This window comes from Pteropus medius, unplaced genomic scaffold (genome assembly GCF_902729225.1).
Source record: "Pteropus medius unplaced genomic scaffold, Ma_sr-lr_union100, whole genome shotgun sequence".
Classification (NCBI taxonomy): Eukaryota; Metazoa; Chordata; class Mammalia; order Chiroptera; family Pteropodidae; genus Pteropus; species Pteropus medius.
In genome coordinates, this window is record NW_024342473.1 from 21,119,088 (window position 1) to 21,137,535 (window position 18,448).

The window sequence follows — 18,448 nt, forward strand, 5'->3', positions numbered from 1 at the left end:
ATCCTTGGGTGGGGCATAATGTACTATGTCCTGAGGCAAAAACTTATATAAGGATTTCAGGGAAATCTTAAATAGTTGTATGTATCTAGAGCATACTGATGTATATGAGGAAACTATTAAGCAAGAGGGCTAAAAATCAGGTACATAAGGAGAGTAGGGTACTCTTCCAGGCTATGCTGAGTAATTAGGACTCTATCCAGTGGTCAGGGAGGCATCTACAAAGGAAGAACCATATTATTGAAGGTGGAAGCAGAGATGATGTGTCTGAGTAAAGACAATTGTAAGAAGCATAGAAAATAAAACTATTGAGAGAGTTTCAGATATTGAGCTTATAATACAGATTTGCTAATTGGATGCTGAGGAGAGAAAGAAGTCAACTATGACTTCCCAACTTTTAGCCCAGGTCATTGGATTGATTATGATGCCATTTTATAATATCAAGAATGTGGAAATGTCCTAAAGTAGTGTTTAACTATCTCTGTGGTTTTCTAGTAGTCACTGCCCAAGTACCTAAATCTTAGGAAATAACTTTCAGAACAGGAAGTTGACTTGATTATTAGTCATATGAAACACAGAACAGAATTTTCAGATATAAAACATTATCCATTAAAAGCTAATATTTTCATACATAAGAATTGTGTTATTTCTTTTGGTCATTCAACAGCTGTCTGTTTCTAGATAAAATTGAAATTGATAATTCTCAACAAGATGAGAGAAAGTCAAATGCCTTTGTTCCTTGGTTAAGGAACACCAAGATCCTTGTTACTTAAGGAAGTTTCTGTACCTCTGAGGTCTGCAGAAACAGAGGAAAAACAACAAACAAGCTGAGAATCACTGCTGTAAGAAAAGGAGGCCAGAGAGATCTTTTATAAAATGTTATCAATCTCTGCTCCATCCAGTCTTTGCAGTTTATAGAAGCATAATTTTAATCTCTGTTATTCTAATAAAGTTAAAGAAGATTGAAAGCAGGAAATAGGAGAGGAACAAAATCAGTTTCCAGGGAGGTTTTATTCACTGTGGAAATTAGTCAGAAGCTAATCTTTTCTACCAAAAAATGAGAATCAAGATAAATTGACAACTAGTAATTTGTGAAGGTAGACTTGAAAATCCACAGAAATTTGCTGACAAAATAGACCACAAAGTTGACAAGTGTGAAATAATAGTTTGAGGTAGACCACATATGAGGTGGACCAGCAAGATGTTAAGTATGAGAATACTCTAAGCTGGCTAAAGAAATTGATGGGGCAACAAATCATAGTCAAGACAGTGAGCAAGATCAGGAGAGATGTGACCATGCTTTTGTATTCTCGTTGTCTTTGTGGCTACGTCAAGGGCAATGCTCTAAAATATACAGGGTGGCCAGAGACCTGTTTCTGGGTGAAGGGAAATAGAAAGAGATCATGCTTCTTTGAGAGAAAGCCCTAAAGATAAATGTGAGGAAAATAATAAACTTTCTGAGGGTGTTTAATATGAAACATTCAAATTCATAAGTCAAGAGAAGATAGTACATGAAACCTGCGAGGGCAGAGTTAATGGCAACAATTATACTTATTAGGATAAGGAGGCGATGAAAAGTTACAAAGGCGGTCTGAGAATCTTCACCTATTGGGGAGGTCCAATATGAGAACTAAGCAGCAGATAACAACGGATTGGTAATAAAAAGAAAGTTAAAACTAATACCTTACTTTAACAAAAGTGTTAAAACCTTGCTGCTATTCAGTATGTGGTACATCAACCAGTCAGCCACTTGGACATCATCTCAGATTTTGTTAGAAATGAATAGAATCACCTCCCATCACACACGCACGTTCACTCAAGCACAATCTGCATTCTAACAAGACTGCCAGGTGACTAGTGCGCACACTGAAGTTTGAGAAGCACTGATTGAGGAGACCTTACTAATGCCAGGTGTAGATGACTGTGTTTTGCATATTATAACTAATTTAATCTCTGCCTAAGTTAATCAAGTAAAGCGATCATTTTTAACTAATTTATTTTCACTGACTTTTAATTGTTTATCTATTCAAAGATTTATCTGAGAATTTGGCAAGGGCCTAGACATCCCTCTCCAATTCCACTTACTCCTAAATATGGATGCAATTTCAATATATGACTTAAAACCCAAATTTAAAAGCCAGTGTTTTAAAAAACCCCAAGCACTCTTCTACAGAATTATTAATTAGAAACCACCTGAATCCTCGTGGACTCAATCCATCATCTGGCTGCTGCAACCTTGGGGCCAAGCAAAGTTTGCCCTTAATAAAGTCTTTGAATACACACACATGTCACATAATCAGTACCCTGAACAGGACTGTGCTGATTTAAGAATTGCCAGGCAACAAAGTTCTATGGACACTAAGATGACAAATTCAACACCTGGTCGACTGGAATTACCAATTAAATATTTCGATTACTTACAGACACTTAAACGTTTTGGTGGTATTATAAATTGTCTCCAACTTCTTTTTTACTAAATGATAATCCTTAAGATTGTCCTAATGGCTAGTATTTGTTAAGTATTTATTACATGCTAGGAAACTATTCCATTCTGCCCTATATCTGCCTGTCTCATTCTTTCTCCTTAAAATAACTTTATAAGGTAGGCATTTTTGTCTCTCATTTGCCCATATGAAAACTGACGCTTAGTGAGTTTAATAAATTGTTCAAAATTATAGCTAAAAAGTAAATGGAAAACAACAGAGCCTGGACTCAAACCTATGTCTAAATTACTGCAAAGCCCATGTTTGTACCTAGCTGGGTAAAGACTTTAAAATTCTTTGGAATAAATTCTTCAGAAAAAATTCTGCAAAACAAACTCTATTTCACTATAAAATGAAACATTTCATCTGAGCCTTTTTTATTCCTACAGTCCCTTTTTTGCACAGTGCACATTTTTTTTAATCTGTAAAATAATTTATTCTGGTTTCATTCTATAAGTTATCACCATAGTGATCAAATTAATTACTGTTTATCAAGTTTATAAATTGATTCATGTCAAATGTATAAACAAAATTGGTTGTTTCTTATAGATTGAGTAAAGTTGGGGAAAAGTTGTTTTATTTTTTTAAGTTAGATTATTTCTTTTGTAGCTGCTGATGAGTTCATGAAGTAAAGCAAAGAGCTGCATCAAATATCTGCAAGTCTGAATTCTAACTGGCTCTTTTTGACCTGAGTTCATCAGAGACTTTTCACAAGTTGGACTCAGCTACTTTAATCACAAAATGAACTACGTAGCCCAAATTATAATAACAACAGTCTTTCTAGGTCAACAACCTGAAGCACTACTCCACAGTCAAGTCATTTTAACCACATTCCATAAGACAAAACTATCAATGTGCAAAAGAGCCTACTAGAGGAATGTTAAATATATGCCCTCTATTCTGTGAGGTGCTCTTAGTCTTCATTTTCTCTAATTATTATTCATGCCGCATTTAAAAAAGGGTATACTATGTTTATTGAAGCCACCAATTAGACTGAAATGTTGAAAGAGAGGGAGGAAGAGAGAGTGAACAGATTCACATGTATTTGTCAACATTCTCCTAGAAATTTAAACCTTATATGACCCCTAAAGGAGACTGTTTTAAAACTTTGTCAGAACATTCTTCTCTTATCTAATAGCAATGGACCCCTTGCATTAGCAGAGTGCTTCAGAGTTTGCAAAGTACATTTAAGGTATATGATCCTCACACCAACCTGGGAACTCTTAGCACCTTTTCATAGAAAAGAAAGCTAAAGTTTAGAGAGGTTATGCATTAATTGCCTAAGGCTGTGCAGCTCATAAGTGACAAAGACTTCTGAAATCAGATTTCCCAGACTCAGATCTCTTGCCGCCTCCCAAGTTGCAATACTGCAAATGTTTAGTTCGAACATGATAAGTATTCTGACCTTGGCTCCAAGGTTCTCCGTATAGGGTTGTCACATTTGCAATTTGATTCAAATAAACAAGCACATAGTGAGTTTCTATCAAGGTTCAATAAATACGAAGATGACAAATACAATGCTTGCACTCAGAAGCCCTCTCATCTTTGGAAGGAGATACATAAACTATGAACGGCAATCCAAGTTACCTGTTACTGTATCCATCATGCCTTTCTGAAAATGTGTATGAATGTGCAAATGTAACAACTGTTGAATTATACACTTTACATAGGTGAATTGTATGGTATGTGAATTAAATCTCAATGCCGCTCTTTAAAAAAGTCAATAAAAAAAAATTCTTGTTAAGGAGGAGAGTCTTGTTTCCAAAAAGCTAATGTAATCACAAAATTATTAATTACCATTGATTTTTGATGATACAATCTCAGCATTTTGGGTACTGTTATTGAACAAATTAACCTATAATCAATAAGTATCTTTACTTGTAGTATAGATGCTTTACTCGTACTCCTAATTTCATTGTTGTTTCAAACAATTATTAAATTTTTGTGCATTACATTTCTTATAAATATTACACTTACGCCTCTCAAATTAATACTTATTTTTAAAAGTAAAGGTAACATAAAATAACCAATGCAAGCACAAATGTTATTATGTAGGCAAAGCTATACGCTCTGCTCAAATAAAATGTGCCTTGGCAAGCAGTGTCACCTCAGAATGGTTCCAAATAATCAAGTTCCTCTGACGTGTGGACAGGAGCCTCCCTATCATTGCCCAGCCCTCTGAGCCAACGTGAACCTTTCAATTACAGGTGAGGACTACAAAACACAAAGGTGTTGACCTCTTGGACGCTTCCCAACATCATAAAGCAAAATAAGATGAAAACAGAAGTCTCCACCACTGTCCTGCTCACTACTCCACTGAATTAGAATTATCTGGTAAAATCTTAATTCGACAAATAGTTATTGAGTAACTTCTATTTTCTAGGCATCATTCTAGGCAATATAGATATGTTGGTAAAAATCATAGACAAAATTTTTCATTGTGATGAGGAAGACAGGTAAAAAATATTCAATTGAACAAGCATAAATGCACAAACAAATAAAGACAATAATTGGTTACTATGCAGACGATTAAAATAAGGTTATTCCTGGGGGTAACTTTAGATCATGAAGAAGTGACACTTCACATGGCTGGTGAAGACTGGTGGAAAGAGAAGTCCAGGCAGGAGACCACCCAGTGAAAAGCTCAAAGGCTAGAATAAACTTAGTGTGCTGAGGAAAATAAAGGAAACCATGATAACCCTACATGTTTGATGTAAGTAATTGCATGAATGGTGATGCTAATAACTGCAATAGAGAACAGAAGGGAAGTGGGTTTTGACAGGGGAGATTCAGAATTCTATATTGATCCTATAAAGTCTTAGATGCCTGATAGATATTCAAGGAGGGCAGAGGACTGTAGGTAATAGGACTAGTGGAGTAAATGCTATCTGAAGAAAGTTATTGGCCTAGTGGACTGGTAGTTTCTGTCTGACTTAAGAGACTTGCTGGATTCTAAAGAGAAAGTTGGAGCACAGTGATATAAAAGGATGTGTTTAGTGAGAGGTAGAAAAACAGTACTGATTAATACAATGGAGAAGGAACACTTTATTGCAAAACAAGGAGTTTGCACCTCTGAGCAGTTCTAGTGTAACCTTAAGGATTAGATAAACCTATTTGTGGGGTGGTAGATCCAGACTTTACCAGGAAAGCAGGTATTTTAATCCATTGTGTATCTTTTTTTTTTTTCAAATAAGGAGAACTTTATGTTCCTTCTGTGTCCCCTAGCAGTAAGCTTACATTTTAGCAACATGAAAAAACATTGCCACAATGAGCATGAACTCTGAATTAGCCTTACTCTATTAATCTATTTTCCATACTGCAGTCAAAATGCTTTTTCTAAGTTGCCATTCTGAAAAGATGTGCCCCTGACGAAATCTCTTTAAGGTCCCTATTTTCTCTTAGCATAGAGTCACATTCCTCACCGTGGGCCACAAGGCCCTGCATACTGGTCCCTTCCAATTTCTCCAGCCTCATTCCTTGCTACTTCTTGCTCATGGGGCCTGCTGAGTTCTCTATTCTCAAATTCACCTTGCTCTCACTCTAATTGCTAACGCTATGTCCTCTACTACTACAAAACAGAGACACTCCATGCTTATCTCTTTCCCAAACTAACTTCTACTTACACTTCAGGTTTTTGTCAAGATAACACTTTCTCAGAGGAAGCTCCTCTAGAATGTCTGCCTTGTGCCCCTGTCCCAAGTCTGACTTAGGTGCTTCTCCTCCAGACACTCCATCATCATCAGCTTCGACCATCCCCTATTGCAATTGTCTACGTACATGTAGCTATTCCTCATAATCTTGTTGAGGCCAGGGGCCATGGCTATCTTCTTCACTGTTCTATCCACTGCACTGAGTGCAGTCACGGGCATTTAGCATCTAGTGGAATAATATATTTTTGTTTAATAAGTACAAAGACAATTTTCCACTAGATAGTAAGTTTCTGGAAGAAAGGAACCCTACGCTGGTTTATGGTTTTATCTCCAACTCTAAACATAATGTGAGAGCTCAAAGAATACTTATAAAACTTTTAAGTTGAAAGCTGTATTTCTCTAGCTTTACATTATACGACTTAGATTAATTAAAAGTGAAGAGACTTGCCATTGTTCTTATGCAAGCTATAGCCAGATTTTAACCTGCCTAGCTATAGATACCATTTCTAAGTCCATGCAGACAAACATCTGGACTAATACTATTCATTTACTCTCTTAATATGGTCTGCTTTAGTAAGTGAACTGCCGTAAAGTAGTCCTGCATCTGAGCATTATCCTACAACTGAAATACTCACTATGATCCTGCAGTTTAAACCACTTGATTAAAAATGGTCTAAATTTTAGAGCATTTTATGCACTCCTCATAGCTTTTACATGCTGTGAGAAATTTGTATTCCTACAATGTGGAAATAAGTTTTAGAACTAACTAAATCGTTCACAACAATCAACGTTCTTCTGTTTTCTGGTGATGATACATCTGATAAGGGGTTCATATCTGAAATATATAAGAAACTCATACAACTTAACACCAAAAAAACAAAGCCTGATTAAAAACATGGGCAGAGGACCTGAATAGAAATTTCTTAAAAGAGGACATACAGACATATAGCCAATAGACATATGGAAAGATGCTCAATATCACTAATCATCTGGGAAATTCAAATTAAAACCACCATGAGATATCACCTCACACCTGTCAGAATGGCTATCATCAATAAATCAACAAGTGTTGGCGAGGATGTGGAGAAAAGTGAACCCTTGTATACTGTGGTGGTATTGTAAATTGGTGCAGCCACTATGGAAAACAGTATGGAGGTTTCTCAAAAAATTAATAATAGAACTACCTATGAAACAATATTTTAATGCATCAATTCCTTACATTTAAAACCAAGAGCATAAAATCATGATTTAATGAAAACGTGTATTCTAATAAGAACAGATATTTGTAATTACCGTCTAGTGCATATTTCATATCCTGAGCAAAAAGAGTCCACATAATTTCAGCACTTATTTTTCCCATGTTCAGTTCTTGAGGAAACCTAAAACCAAACACATATATTAGTGTATCAAAAAGAATAGGCCTAAAAAAAAAACAAAAAACAAAAAAAACCTCACTTTACATATATACCACAGTAATTATTATACAGTTCATAAATACTTTTATTTATGTGATTTCCCTTTATGAACTTTCCCAGGTAAGAAAAAAAACTATACACCAGAGTGTGATGATAAAGCAATTATTGAGTTTCAGGAAAATAGACTCCATTTACATCAGTGTCAACGTAATGGTGCCTGCAGCTCCGATGGATGTCTTAGAATTTGCTTGTGTCTAAAGAGCTCGTTCTGTTTTATCATACGCTCCATCTTCATATGTCTCCATTTTGAAGATACATCAGATAAATTTGAGTAGCAAATACCATATAACACCAAAAATCACACCTCACATTCATTTGTTGGTAATTTTCTTTGAAGCAAATGTGAGTGCTTCCATTCTCAATTTGTTTACAATGAATTATTTCAAGAAAGATTCCTCACTCCTCTAGTTAAATGGCCCATGGTGCACCATTAATCTGGACTCGAGAACTCCTAGGCAGGTCTGTGTTTTAGACTAAACAAGCTTAGGCTAAAGACAAATTCCTATTGCTGCTAAATTCGTACTGTTTTGATGTTTTTAACCTCACAATAAAGCTCCTGGTAATATAAGACCAGTGAATATAATAACCAGGTCTTTACAAATCTTGTAAACACTCACCTTATGTCAGTACATGAGACTGAAATTATTTTGTTTTCTAACAAATATATACTATATATATAAAACGCATGTATATATGTGTATATACGCACAAAAGTAATATATATTAGGAATAAAAAAGTACACATTAAGGAACAAAAATAGCTCTCACATTCATTTACATTTTTGGGCCAAATTAAAAAAAAAAGTAACACAATCCTGAATGAGATAGAAAGTGTTAAAACTAAGTAAATATGACCCGAATATGACCTCGAAAAAAGAACACTGACACATAAAACCATTCTAGCCCAACTTTCCACTAAAAATAAGGTGTATTTCTTCTTCAAATATTCCTTATCAACTGCCATCTATCGATTTATCTAATGTCAATTGATATTTTAAAACTTAAATGCAGAAGATGCACGTTTATCAAGTATTTAAGCTCAGAACACTTTCTATAATCAAAAACATAATACAACCTAAATATATACAACTGAACTTGCCTCTATTGATATAAACATAACCTTAGGCAAGTAATTTATTTCAAACAATTTTATCTGTGGATACCTACTCACCTCATACAATTTGTAGTATATTAATTTTTGTTAGAGATATGCAGCAACAAAATTGTGGTATAGGGTGCTTTAGGCTCATAAAATAAGGAATTAACTTAATTTTTTGAATCAAGAATAAAGAACATTAATTCACTTTACATTGCCCTAATAAAAAAATAAAAAAATAAAGAATATCTCCCATAAAAATAGATGCAAAAATCCTCGCAACAAATGGCAAATTCAATCCTGCAATATATAAAAAATAATAATATATCATGACCAAGGGAAGTTTATCCCCAAAATGCAATGTTGGTTTAACATTCAAAAATCAATGTAATTTACCATATCAAAAGACTAAAAAGAAAAACTTTACCTTCTTAATAGCAGAAAAGATATTTGACAAATCTCAAAATTTATTCTTGATGAAAACTCTGAAAACTAGGGATTGAAAGGAATTTCCTCAACCTTAAAAATAGAATCTACAAAAACCTACAGCTAATATCATACTTAATGGCTTCATACTAAGATCAGGATCAAGGCAATGATATTTATTTTCACTTTTCTGTGAAATATTCTACTAGAGTTCCAAAAAGAAAAAAAAAACTGCAAAAAGTCAAGGAAAAGGAATAAGAAATATATAGATAGTAAAGGAAGACATAACACTATTTTCAGACAGTGCGATTATCTGACATGTTTTTCTAGTAAATACATGTATCATACAGATATAAACAAATTCATGGGAATAAAAAATATCAAATCTGGTCTAATAGTTATATTTCAGCAAGGAGTAAAGAGAATTGGATTCAGAGAGACATATGTACACATAAGGCTTCAATTAAATTTGCAATGTTTTATTTATTTTAGAAAAAGTTCTAAAAACTATAAATTTACTAGAAGTAATATAAGAGATAATATAATGCAAATGGTGGCTAATGCATTTAGCATTAATAACATGCGTTAATAAGTAACTATTAATTGATTTCTTACCATGTGTTGGGCACTGTGCTAATGACAAATTACATACTACTAAATAAAACAGACACCGTCTCTGCTTCTCTGAAGTTTACAACCTAGTAGGACTGGCAATAAAAACTAATATCTATAAATTTAGATGAACTGTGATAAATGCCATGAAGAAAAACTATGGGGTGAAAAAATAGAAATGACTGTGGGAAAGAGTGGTTTTGTTATACCAAGGGTTTGGAAAAAACAATTATTCATCATTGGGTCTCAGGGATTGTGATGACAGCTTATTTTCGATGGAGGATCACTCTGCGGCCCCAGCAAAAAACAGTACAGTAGTAAGTGCAAATGACTGAACAAAACAAGACTAAGAGTATATGATGCAAAAGGATATATTGGTGCAGTCATTTACTGAAATTACGTGCAGAAAGTAAAAGTTGTGTATACTTTTGAAGGAGGATAAAAATTGGTGGAGAGGGTAAGCTGTGGGCCCCAGTTAATGGCTGTAATTACCATAAGAAAAGACTCTCAAAGTGACTTCTAAAATATTATTTCTTTCATCCTGAAGCTCCAAACAGATAACTTCAAAACAAGGAATCAAAAATAAGTTGTTAGTCTAAGGATTTTCTCAGTTGCAGAAGCCATGTAAGGTTGATTTTCATTCTTAAAAAATGTGGGTTAAGGGTTCTCATCAGTGCTATTAAAACCTCAACATTGCAAAACCTAAACCAAATACAAACTACCATTTAAAATAAAAACAACACACTAACGCATTAGAAAAAATATATATGATGTATAAAATGCAATGGGGTAATATTCAAATGAAAAGAATAGCTAAAAATCTATAGTAAAAAGATGAATATTAGAAAAATGAACAGACAATAAAAAAAACAGAAAAGATTAATAACCATAGGAAAAGAGATACTCAACTTCTCTAATATTCAAAGAAATTTTGATTAAAATAATAGTGAAAAATTTTTACTGAAAAAATTTCAGATTAGAAAACATTAAAAAAAAAAAAATTAGGGCTAGTTGGAACCTGATTTCCAAAAGTTACCTAATGACTCTCTATAGGCTTCTCTTATGCTATTCCAATACCTGTGTTACCCCATGCCTGTCTCTCCTCCACCACAGTAGTCCCTCTATGAGTTGCATCATCCTGATGTTATATAAAACCACAGAGTAATATCCCTCTATTAGAAAGAACAAGGTAGATCTGCTTGTATTGCCATGAAATGATGTCTATCAGACAGTGTTAAATGAACACACAGCAAATTACAGGTTAATAGTATGCATAACAGGATTCCATATTTTACAAAAAATATAAAAATAAACATTAACTGCATGTTTATACATATGTGTGTGTGTGTGTGTGTGTGTGTGTGTATTTATATATCTCCATCCAATTACTGAAAATTTGTAAGGCCTGGGTGAAGAAACTTTTAGTTTTGCTTTTTATTCATTTTCTTCACAAAAGTGATACGTAAGCATTAAAACTTATTTTTTATTTCATACAGTCCTGTGAAGCTGAATAAGATTATTTTTGTAACCACAAAAGTTTTTAAATAATATCTCTTTTCAAATGAAATCGATGAGAATTTTACTATACATTCAAGTTTTTAAGATAAATTAACATTCATTTATTTCTCACAAAATCCCTATTTGTTATTATTCTCATTTTACAAATGAGGAATTGGTAGTCAGAATCCGAGCCTTGAGTTGTTTTTCCAAGGCTTATGATCTCTATAATAAAGAAAATATTCAATGATACGTATTTTTTTGATACTGAGAAGAGACATAAAGGTAACTGATTAAACTCAATTTAAATTCAGGGTGTAAGAGATTAATAAATGTGTCCTAAAACATTAAACGAATCAGTGGCAAAATCAGAAATAGAGCTTATGCTTCTTAATCACATTTCTTTTTTTTTTAATGATAATAAAAATTCTCAAGCATTGAAAATGTCTTCATAACTTTTTTCTTACCATTTTTTGTATTAGTTTATTGATTTTACCTTAAAATATATACAGTTCAAAATATTAGCTTTGTGTTTATGCAATAGTTCGTATTTTAATTTAAATCTCAATCTCTACTACTTGCTCAACTCTACTTCTATGCAGAAGACAATCTTTTAGAGCTGAGGTATTTTTTGATATGTTTCAGAAGTTTTGCTGATAGTGCATTATAATATGCTCGTTTCAAATTTGGTTGTGCTTACCATTACCTATGGAGATAATAAATATTCTATGCTAGAAAGATAGAACTCAAAGCTAGTCTATTTATGTAACCGTTACACAGATGCTTCTGAAGTCTGTATTTTTATTTTACTTTGCTACTTATGTTATTTGTGGTGCATTTGGAAATACTTCTCTGGCTCTTTCTTACATATATTCCTGTTAAATAAAAAAAATCATCACTCTCTAGTGTTAAACCTAGACAGAAAACTGAATCATCAACTCTACCACAATCTACAGCATCTTCTTTCCTCTCCTGTGGTTCTTCCTTTGACAGCACTATAGAATTTGCCTGTTCCTGTCCTATTCCTTCGGTTTCATCCCTAACTCAAGTCTTTACCATTACCTGCCTCAAGAATTGCACTAGCCTATTAGTGCAATTTATGTATTCACCTCTAACCCTCCCTCTTCTAATATATCCTCTATATTACCGCCTAATTTACTTTTTACTCACTTCCCATTTTCCTCGAGAATACTCACTGGCGGCACTTGTGGCTGCAGCATTTACACCAAGATTACTCATGGATTATAGTCTTAGCCTCATCTCCAAAGTTTGCCACAAAATATCTCACTTCTCTTATTTTCACATCACTCTAGTATATCGATAGTCTTTGGAAACAAATGACATCATTATATTTACAGCATTCTGTTTTTAGTAGTGGTATTTCCATTTATAAAATATAGTAATTCTCGATCGCTGAAAATATCAAATCCTAGAAAACATAGCATTCCTACGCATGATGTTAACATCATTCTTGAATGGTTGTTAGCCGAAGATTCATTTGATGAACCTGATTTATGTATACATTTCTGTTACATTAGGATTAGAGACAAGTTCTGTTTAGAATGACTCCAAGAACAGTTTTTATATTTTTATTTTCACATCAAAAACCAGTCAGATTTGCTTCAGCCTCAAAGAGCATGTTTAGGTAAAATTAAATTAATGCTGGCAGAGAGCTGCATTTTTTTCTTCTAAATGGGAAATGGGTTAAAAACACAGGCCATGATATTTTAAACCACTGCTTTCATAACCCCAATTGCTTGTCGCACATTCATTAACAAAAAAGTTATAACCCATTAATGTGACTTTCCTGGATCGTGATGATCAGACCCCAACTTTAACTTCTATTTATATTCTCCAACACTTTCCATATATAGACGTCCACATTATTTCTAATTTCTCAGCTTCTCTGATGTCCCATGTCTTATAATTTTTCCCTGTCATCTCTCCTCGATTTTCATTTGATCATAACTACTCTCTTCTTTCAAATTACAGATCAAGTTATTATCTCCCTCCAAAGTCTTCAAGGTAGAATTAGCAGTGATTAATTAGCTATGAAAGAGGGCAAAGAAAAGTGTACAATGACTACAAACTGGATCATAGCTCACTTAATATTAAGAGTTAGTGGTAGTATTGGTGCTTTGAAATTGCCATAATTTTATCATTGACACAAGATTTAACTTATCTAATATGATCTTATTGACATTGGTTTTATAGTTCAAAACTGATAAAATTATTTTTCCTCTTTAACCAATTTTTGTCTAGCATTAGAAAACAATTTTTTTTCCACCTAGCTATCCTGACTATAAATAATATGAATTACACAGTCATGTATGCTTGTGTGTGTGCACGCATGGGTGTATATCTTCAGCACATGATTTAAACAATTCCAGAAACCAAAATATAACCTAGAGACAATGTCTACCAAACCAACAGTTTCCGAAACAATTTTACTCCTACCCACCAGTGCAAAAAGGTAGGGGGTGGGAGTGGGGGGTGAGGGGGCAGAATTCACAACTATGAGCAAAACACAACAGATGAAAGAAACAAATCAGTACTTGGAGTGAGGAGAAAGACACCTAGTATTTCTCACAACAGATTTTATCAAGTTCTGAGTAACTTGTGGGTAGATTTTGTTTCCAGTTTTTAAAGGGCCACAAATCATCATATTCCTGTGAGTGCTTTTTGCACTGTGCCCAAATTTTCTTTGTAGATTTGCAAAAACGCAATCTCACTTTGGCATCAAATTTTATATGTTTTATCTGTATTGTATACCCAGTACCAAATCATGATTCAAAAGGCAAAGTTGTTTTCTTCTAACGCACTCCAAAGTTGAATATTTCTGCCTTTGCTTTGGGTTGGCTAAGAAGTCTACAACATCTGCATGTTTGCTAGAGGCTTATTTTCTGCAATTTAACACAGTGCTGGCTATTTCCTCTGCACAATACACCGCAGTATAATGTGGTAGTTAAACTTCAATGGAGTCCAAATGATAAAGATTTGATTTTTCCTCCGCTAATTTGATTTTTCCTTAACTAATCTGTCCAGTGGAGCAATGAATAATTTCTTTAAAACTCATTTCCTCATCTGTCAAATGGGGATGATAATAATTGTGCAATGTGGGACTATATCTAGGGCTGTGGTGAGGATTAAATGAGATTTTACATGTAAATACTTTGTACAGCCACTGGCACATAGTCACAGAGTGAGCACTCAATAAATATTTGCTGATAACAATAAAATTCTAACTATAAATGAAACATACAGGAACATAGTATTTAGAGTCCACTGATTTCTAATGTGAAAAAATTATCACAGAAACTGAATGGAAATTTACATTTGTATTTGCTAGTTTTTAGTCTCCAGAAAAAAAAATAAGTTGCTAATAAAATTAATAGTGATAAATTTTATTGCAAAGGGAAATATTTATGTGTTCACAGGAGTAAACTGGTTTCATAAACCTCAGAAATCTCCACCTACACACTAACAATTTACATGCTAATTACAAATAAATTCCAAACTATGGTACAAGCAGGACTGAAAGAGGTTTTAAAGTTCCACAACCATTTCTACTCATAGGAATTGTGTATATACACACAAACACACACACATATATACCTAAAAATTAAAACAAGTACATATGTAATATGTACATTAATTATATTTCATTTTTCATATTTTAAAAATAAAATTGACTCTCCTCATTCTGGTCTGAATTTGTGAGATTTTGCTATACACATATTAAATTCTCTAATGTATAACTTCATCTCTTCTTCATTTTCAATGTAGTTGTAACTCAATTTAGTCTATCATTTATAAAAGGTCTAATGAAATAACTGATCCTTTCCAACATTATTTGAAAGTCTGATGTTTTTAATTTGTAGCAATTAATACAAAGTATAAATGTTTTAAACCTTAATCCCATGAGACACAATTTAATAATCCAATTATTGTCTTGCAAATCTCTTAGTAAAATAAGGAAAACAATCTACCACTGTCAAAATGTGATAATACGGATTCATTAGTCACAGCAGAAGAAATCACAGAATCCATTATATGTGAGGTATTATTTTGATATGCAAAGTTTGTCTTTGAAGAAAAGTATGTTCATTGTTACAAATGAGTAAGCAATAGTTCTGTTATTGTGTGCCATGTGTACAAATGAAGCTTCAAACTACAGCTGGAATTAAAGACATTTAGTTTGCTCTCTTCGCATTTAAAAAAAATCATCTTTTGTTACTTTGCTCTCTATTTAAGAATACGTAACATGCATTATTGTGATTAACTATCAATATCATGAAGAGAGAGAACAGCTAAGAAGAATGAATTTTAAGCAGGGCTCTACTAGTAAATTCTAAACTAGCCTTTCCAGTTAAAGCTGTATTAAAGGGAATCTAAATCATATCATAACTGCTCTTAAGGGTGAAACTCAGTTTAAGTATCTGGAGTGTAAACTTATCTAATTGAACATTTCTAGTAGTGATAATTTTTCCTTTGTACTTAGCTCTCTTATACCACAAACAATTGGATCACCAATGCTATTTAAATCCAATCAGTCTACAGCCATGCTACCCTGAATGTGCCTGATCTTGTCTGATCTCAGAAGCTAAGCAGGGTAGGGCCGGTTAGTACTTCAATGGGAAACCACCTGGGAATACCAGGTGCTGTAGGTGTTTAAAAAAACAAACAAACCAATCATCCTTTTATCCATTTATTTTTTCTTTATGTACAGGTATTATTTTAATGAACTCGGATATTTAAAATATATTTAATTTAAATATAAAAAATAAAATTGAGGATGGATCCGTGTTAATTATTAAAATCAGCATTTTGTAAGACAATGAAAACGCTACTTGGTAGTGCCAAAGGAAGTGGAGATGGCCAGAAATAGCCCAAAAAACTTGTGTAATGTGCCTGAGGAAATACTTGATGGAATTTACTGAATTCAGATAATTATTTCTCAAGCTACCCCAGTCCTTCCAGATTAGAGACCTGGGGAGAGCAAATCCTTATATTTACACTGCAGGGCAGGGAGCTTGGTGCAGTAGGAGAGAGATGGAAATGAACACCTGAAGAGCATCTAGGCAATGGCAGGTGCTGGGCTAGGTGCTTTACATGGTCTCCTCAAATCCTGATAGTGGTCCTATGTGCTGTTTTACATTCTAATTTTTTTAAATATGAAAAATAGTCTGAAAGGCACTGCAAAACTTCTCTAAAGTCTGATGGCTCAGGTCTGCCTCATTCAAAAATGTTAGCTTACTAACTAAGCCAGTTAGTATCTTTGCATAGTTAAAACACAGTCTTCTTTATTTTTACTTATTACTTATGATTAGTGGTGCCCCCTTCTCTATGGAGGAAATGTTCCTAGACCCCCAGTGATGCCTGAAACTGCAGGTAGTACCTAACCCTATATATACTGTGTTTTTTCTTATACATACATACCTATGATAAAGTTTAATTTATAAATTACGCACAGTAAGAAAATAGCAACAATAACTAATAATAAAATAGAACAATTACAGCAATTTACTATAATGAAAGTTATGTAAATGACTTTGAGGCCATTATTAAGTAAAATAGAGGTTTTATTGTGATACTGCACTGTGCTACTGTAACAATCTAACTGACAACCCAGATGGCTACTAAGTGATTAATGGGCAGGTAGCATAAGCATATACAGTGTGGATATGCTAAAAAAAAAAAAAAAGGGATGATTCAAGTCCAGGGCAAGACAGAGTGGAACGGCATGAAATTTCATCATGTTACTCAGAATGGTACACAATTTAAAACTTATGAATTGCTTATTTCTGAAATTTTCCATTTATTTTCAGACCACGGTTTACTGCAGGTATTTGAAACTGTTGAAAGCAAAAATGCAGATAAGGGGAGACTACTGTATTCATCTTATCCAAAAATATTAAGATGGTTTAAAAACTACTATAGTAAAATGAGGTTTGTCCTAAAAGTAGAGAAATTAAAGGAATAATGAGGATAGACTTAGAATGTATGCTGTCAGATTCTATGGAGTCATTACATATGTGGACCTTGATTCTGACATTTCTAGCACCTAATCCACAAAGGAAAACTGATCATTCTTACGTATCCCAATTACTAGGGAAGTAAAATTCTTTAAAGCAGTGAATTCTGAGAAAAAAAAATTCTTTCAAGGTTTCTCCTAAGGATGCCAGTGAGTATATACAACGTTAACATTTTCCCTACAATAACCAATTGCATACATTTTTTTGTTGTTGTTAGTTTATATACAACTGTAACTGGTACCTTGTACTTATAACTTCTTGTAATTATTGTTATAGTTTTATTGTTACAGGTTTATTGTGACCGGATCTAGATTAATCATTAAAGCATCAAAAATGTTTGGGTTGAATTGAAGGATTGATGCCCATTATCTTACTCATGGGATCTTTCCTTACAATTAATCCAAAAGGTTCCTCAGATTCTGATTCTGCCACTTATTAGATGTGTGACCGTGAGAAAGCCCAGCTGTGCTTCAGTTTCACTCTCTGCAATTTGGAGATAATAGGGCTGATGTCATTAGAATTGAATTTAAGATTAACTTAAACATTAAATCATAAGAATGCTTAGTATAGTGCCTGGCTCCAGTCAATTTCATATAGTTCCCTACATGGTGATGATAACATTTATAACATATTAGTAAATCATCTGGCAAGCATAATAAACCTTGAAAAACCAAGATGAATCTTTTCTTTCCTCCATGATGTAAAGTCAGAGAGGTAGAAAATAGAAATCTTCAGAAGTGATTAAATTAGTACAATTCTTAGTAGCATTCTTATAATAGTACTCTCATGCTTTTAGAAAAATATTCTTATTCTTTCCAGATAATGTATTGTTTTGTGAATTTGTAGAGAATAAAATCTGATGTTTTGAAATTCAAAAATGGCTATAATTAACATGAGAAAAAAATTTCAAAATGACTTTTTTTGTGCCTTTACTTAAGTTAGGTGGTTTTAGCCTAGATTTTTAGATTTCCTAATTATCTATTCTCCCCACTGTAAACCCTAGCTCTGTAAAACTGATTGCTTGAAGGACATAAATTATTTGCTTATATCCCAATAATTTAAATTAAAGCATTCTTTTACATTTCACTAGCAACCTAACTGCAACTAGAGTGGAATACGTGTGTTGTTCCATATAATACCATACCAGGTTAGTTATGCTACTTTGGTTATAAGGAAC

At 33.4% G+C, this 18,448-nt stretch overlaps 1 protein-coding gene and 1 pseudogene across 1 annotated transcript in view; one reads left to right on the forward strand and one right to left on the reverse strand.

Annotated features, from left to right (window-relative positions):
- The window catches only part of LOC120604618 (protein unc-13 homolog C), a 348,907-nt gene that overhangs the window by 143,450 nt on the left and 187,009 nt on the right, over positions 1-18,448 (reverse strand). Inside the window, exon 15 of the mRNA XM_039865545.1 lies at positions 7,424-7,509. Coding sequence (XP_039721479.1) covers positions 7,424-7,509 — 86 coding nt within the window. The remainder of the gene's footprint in view (positions 1-7,423; positions 7,510-18,448) is intronic.
- Positions 15,789-15,906, forward strand: LOC120604796 (uncharacterized; annotated as a pseudogene).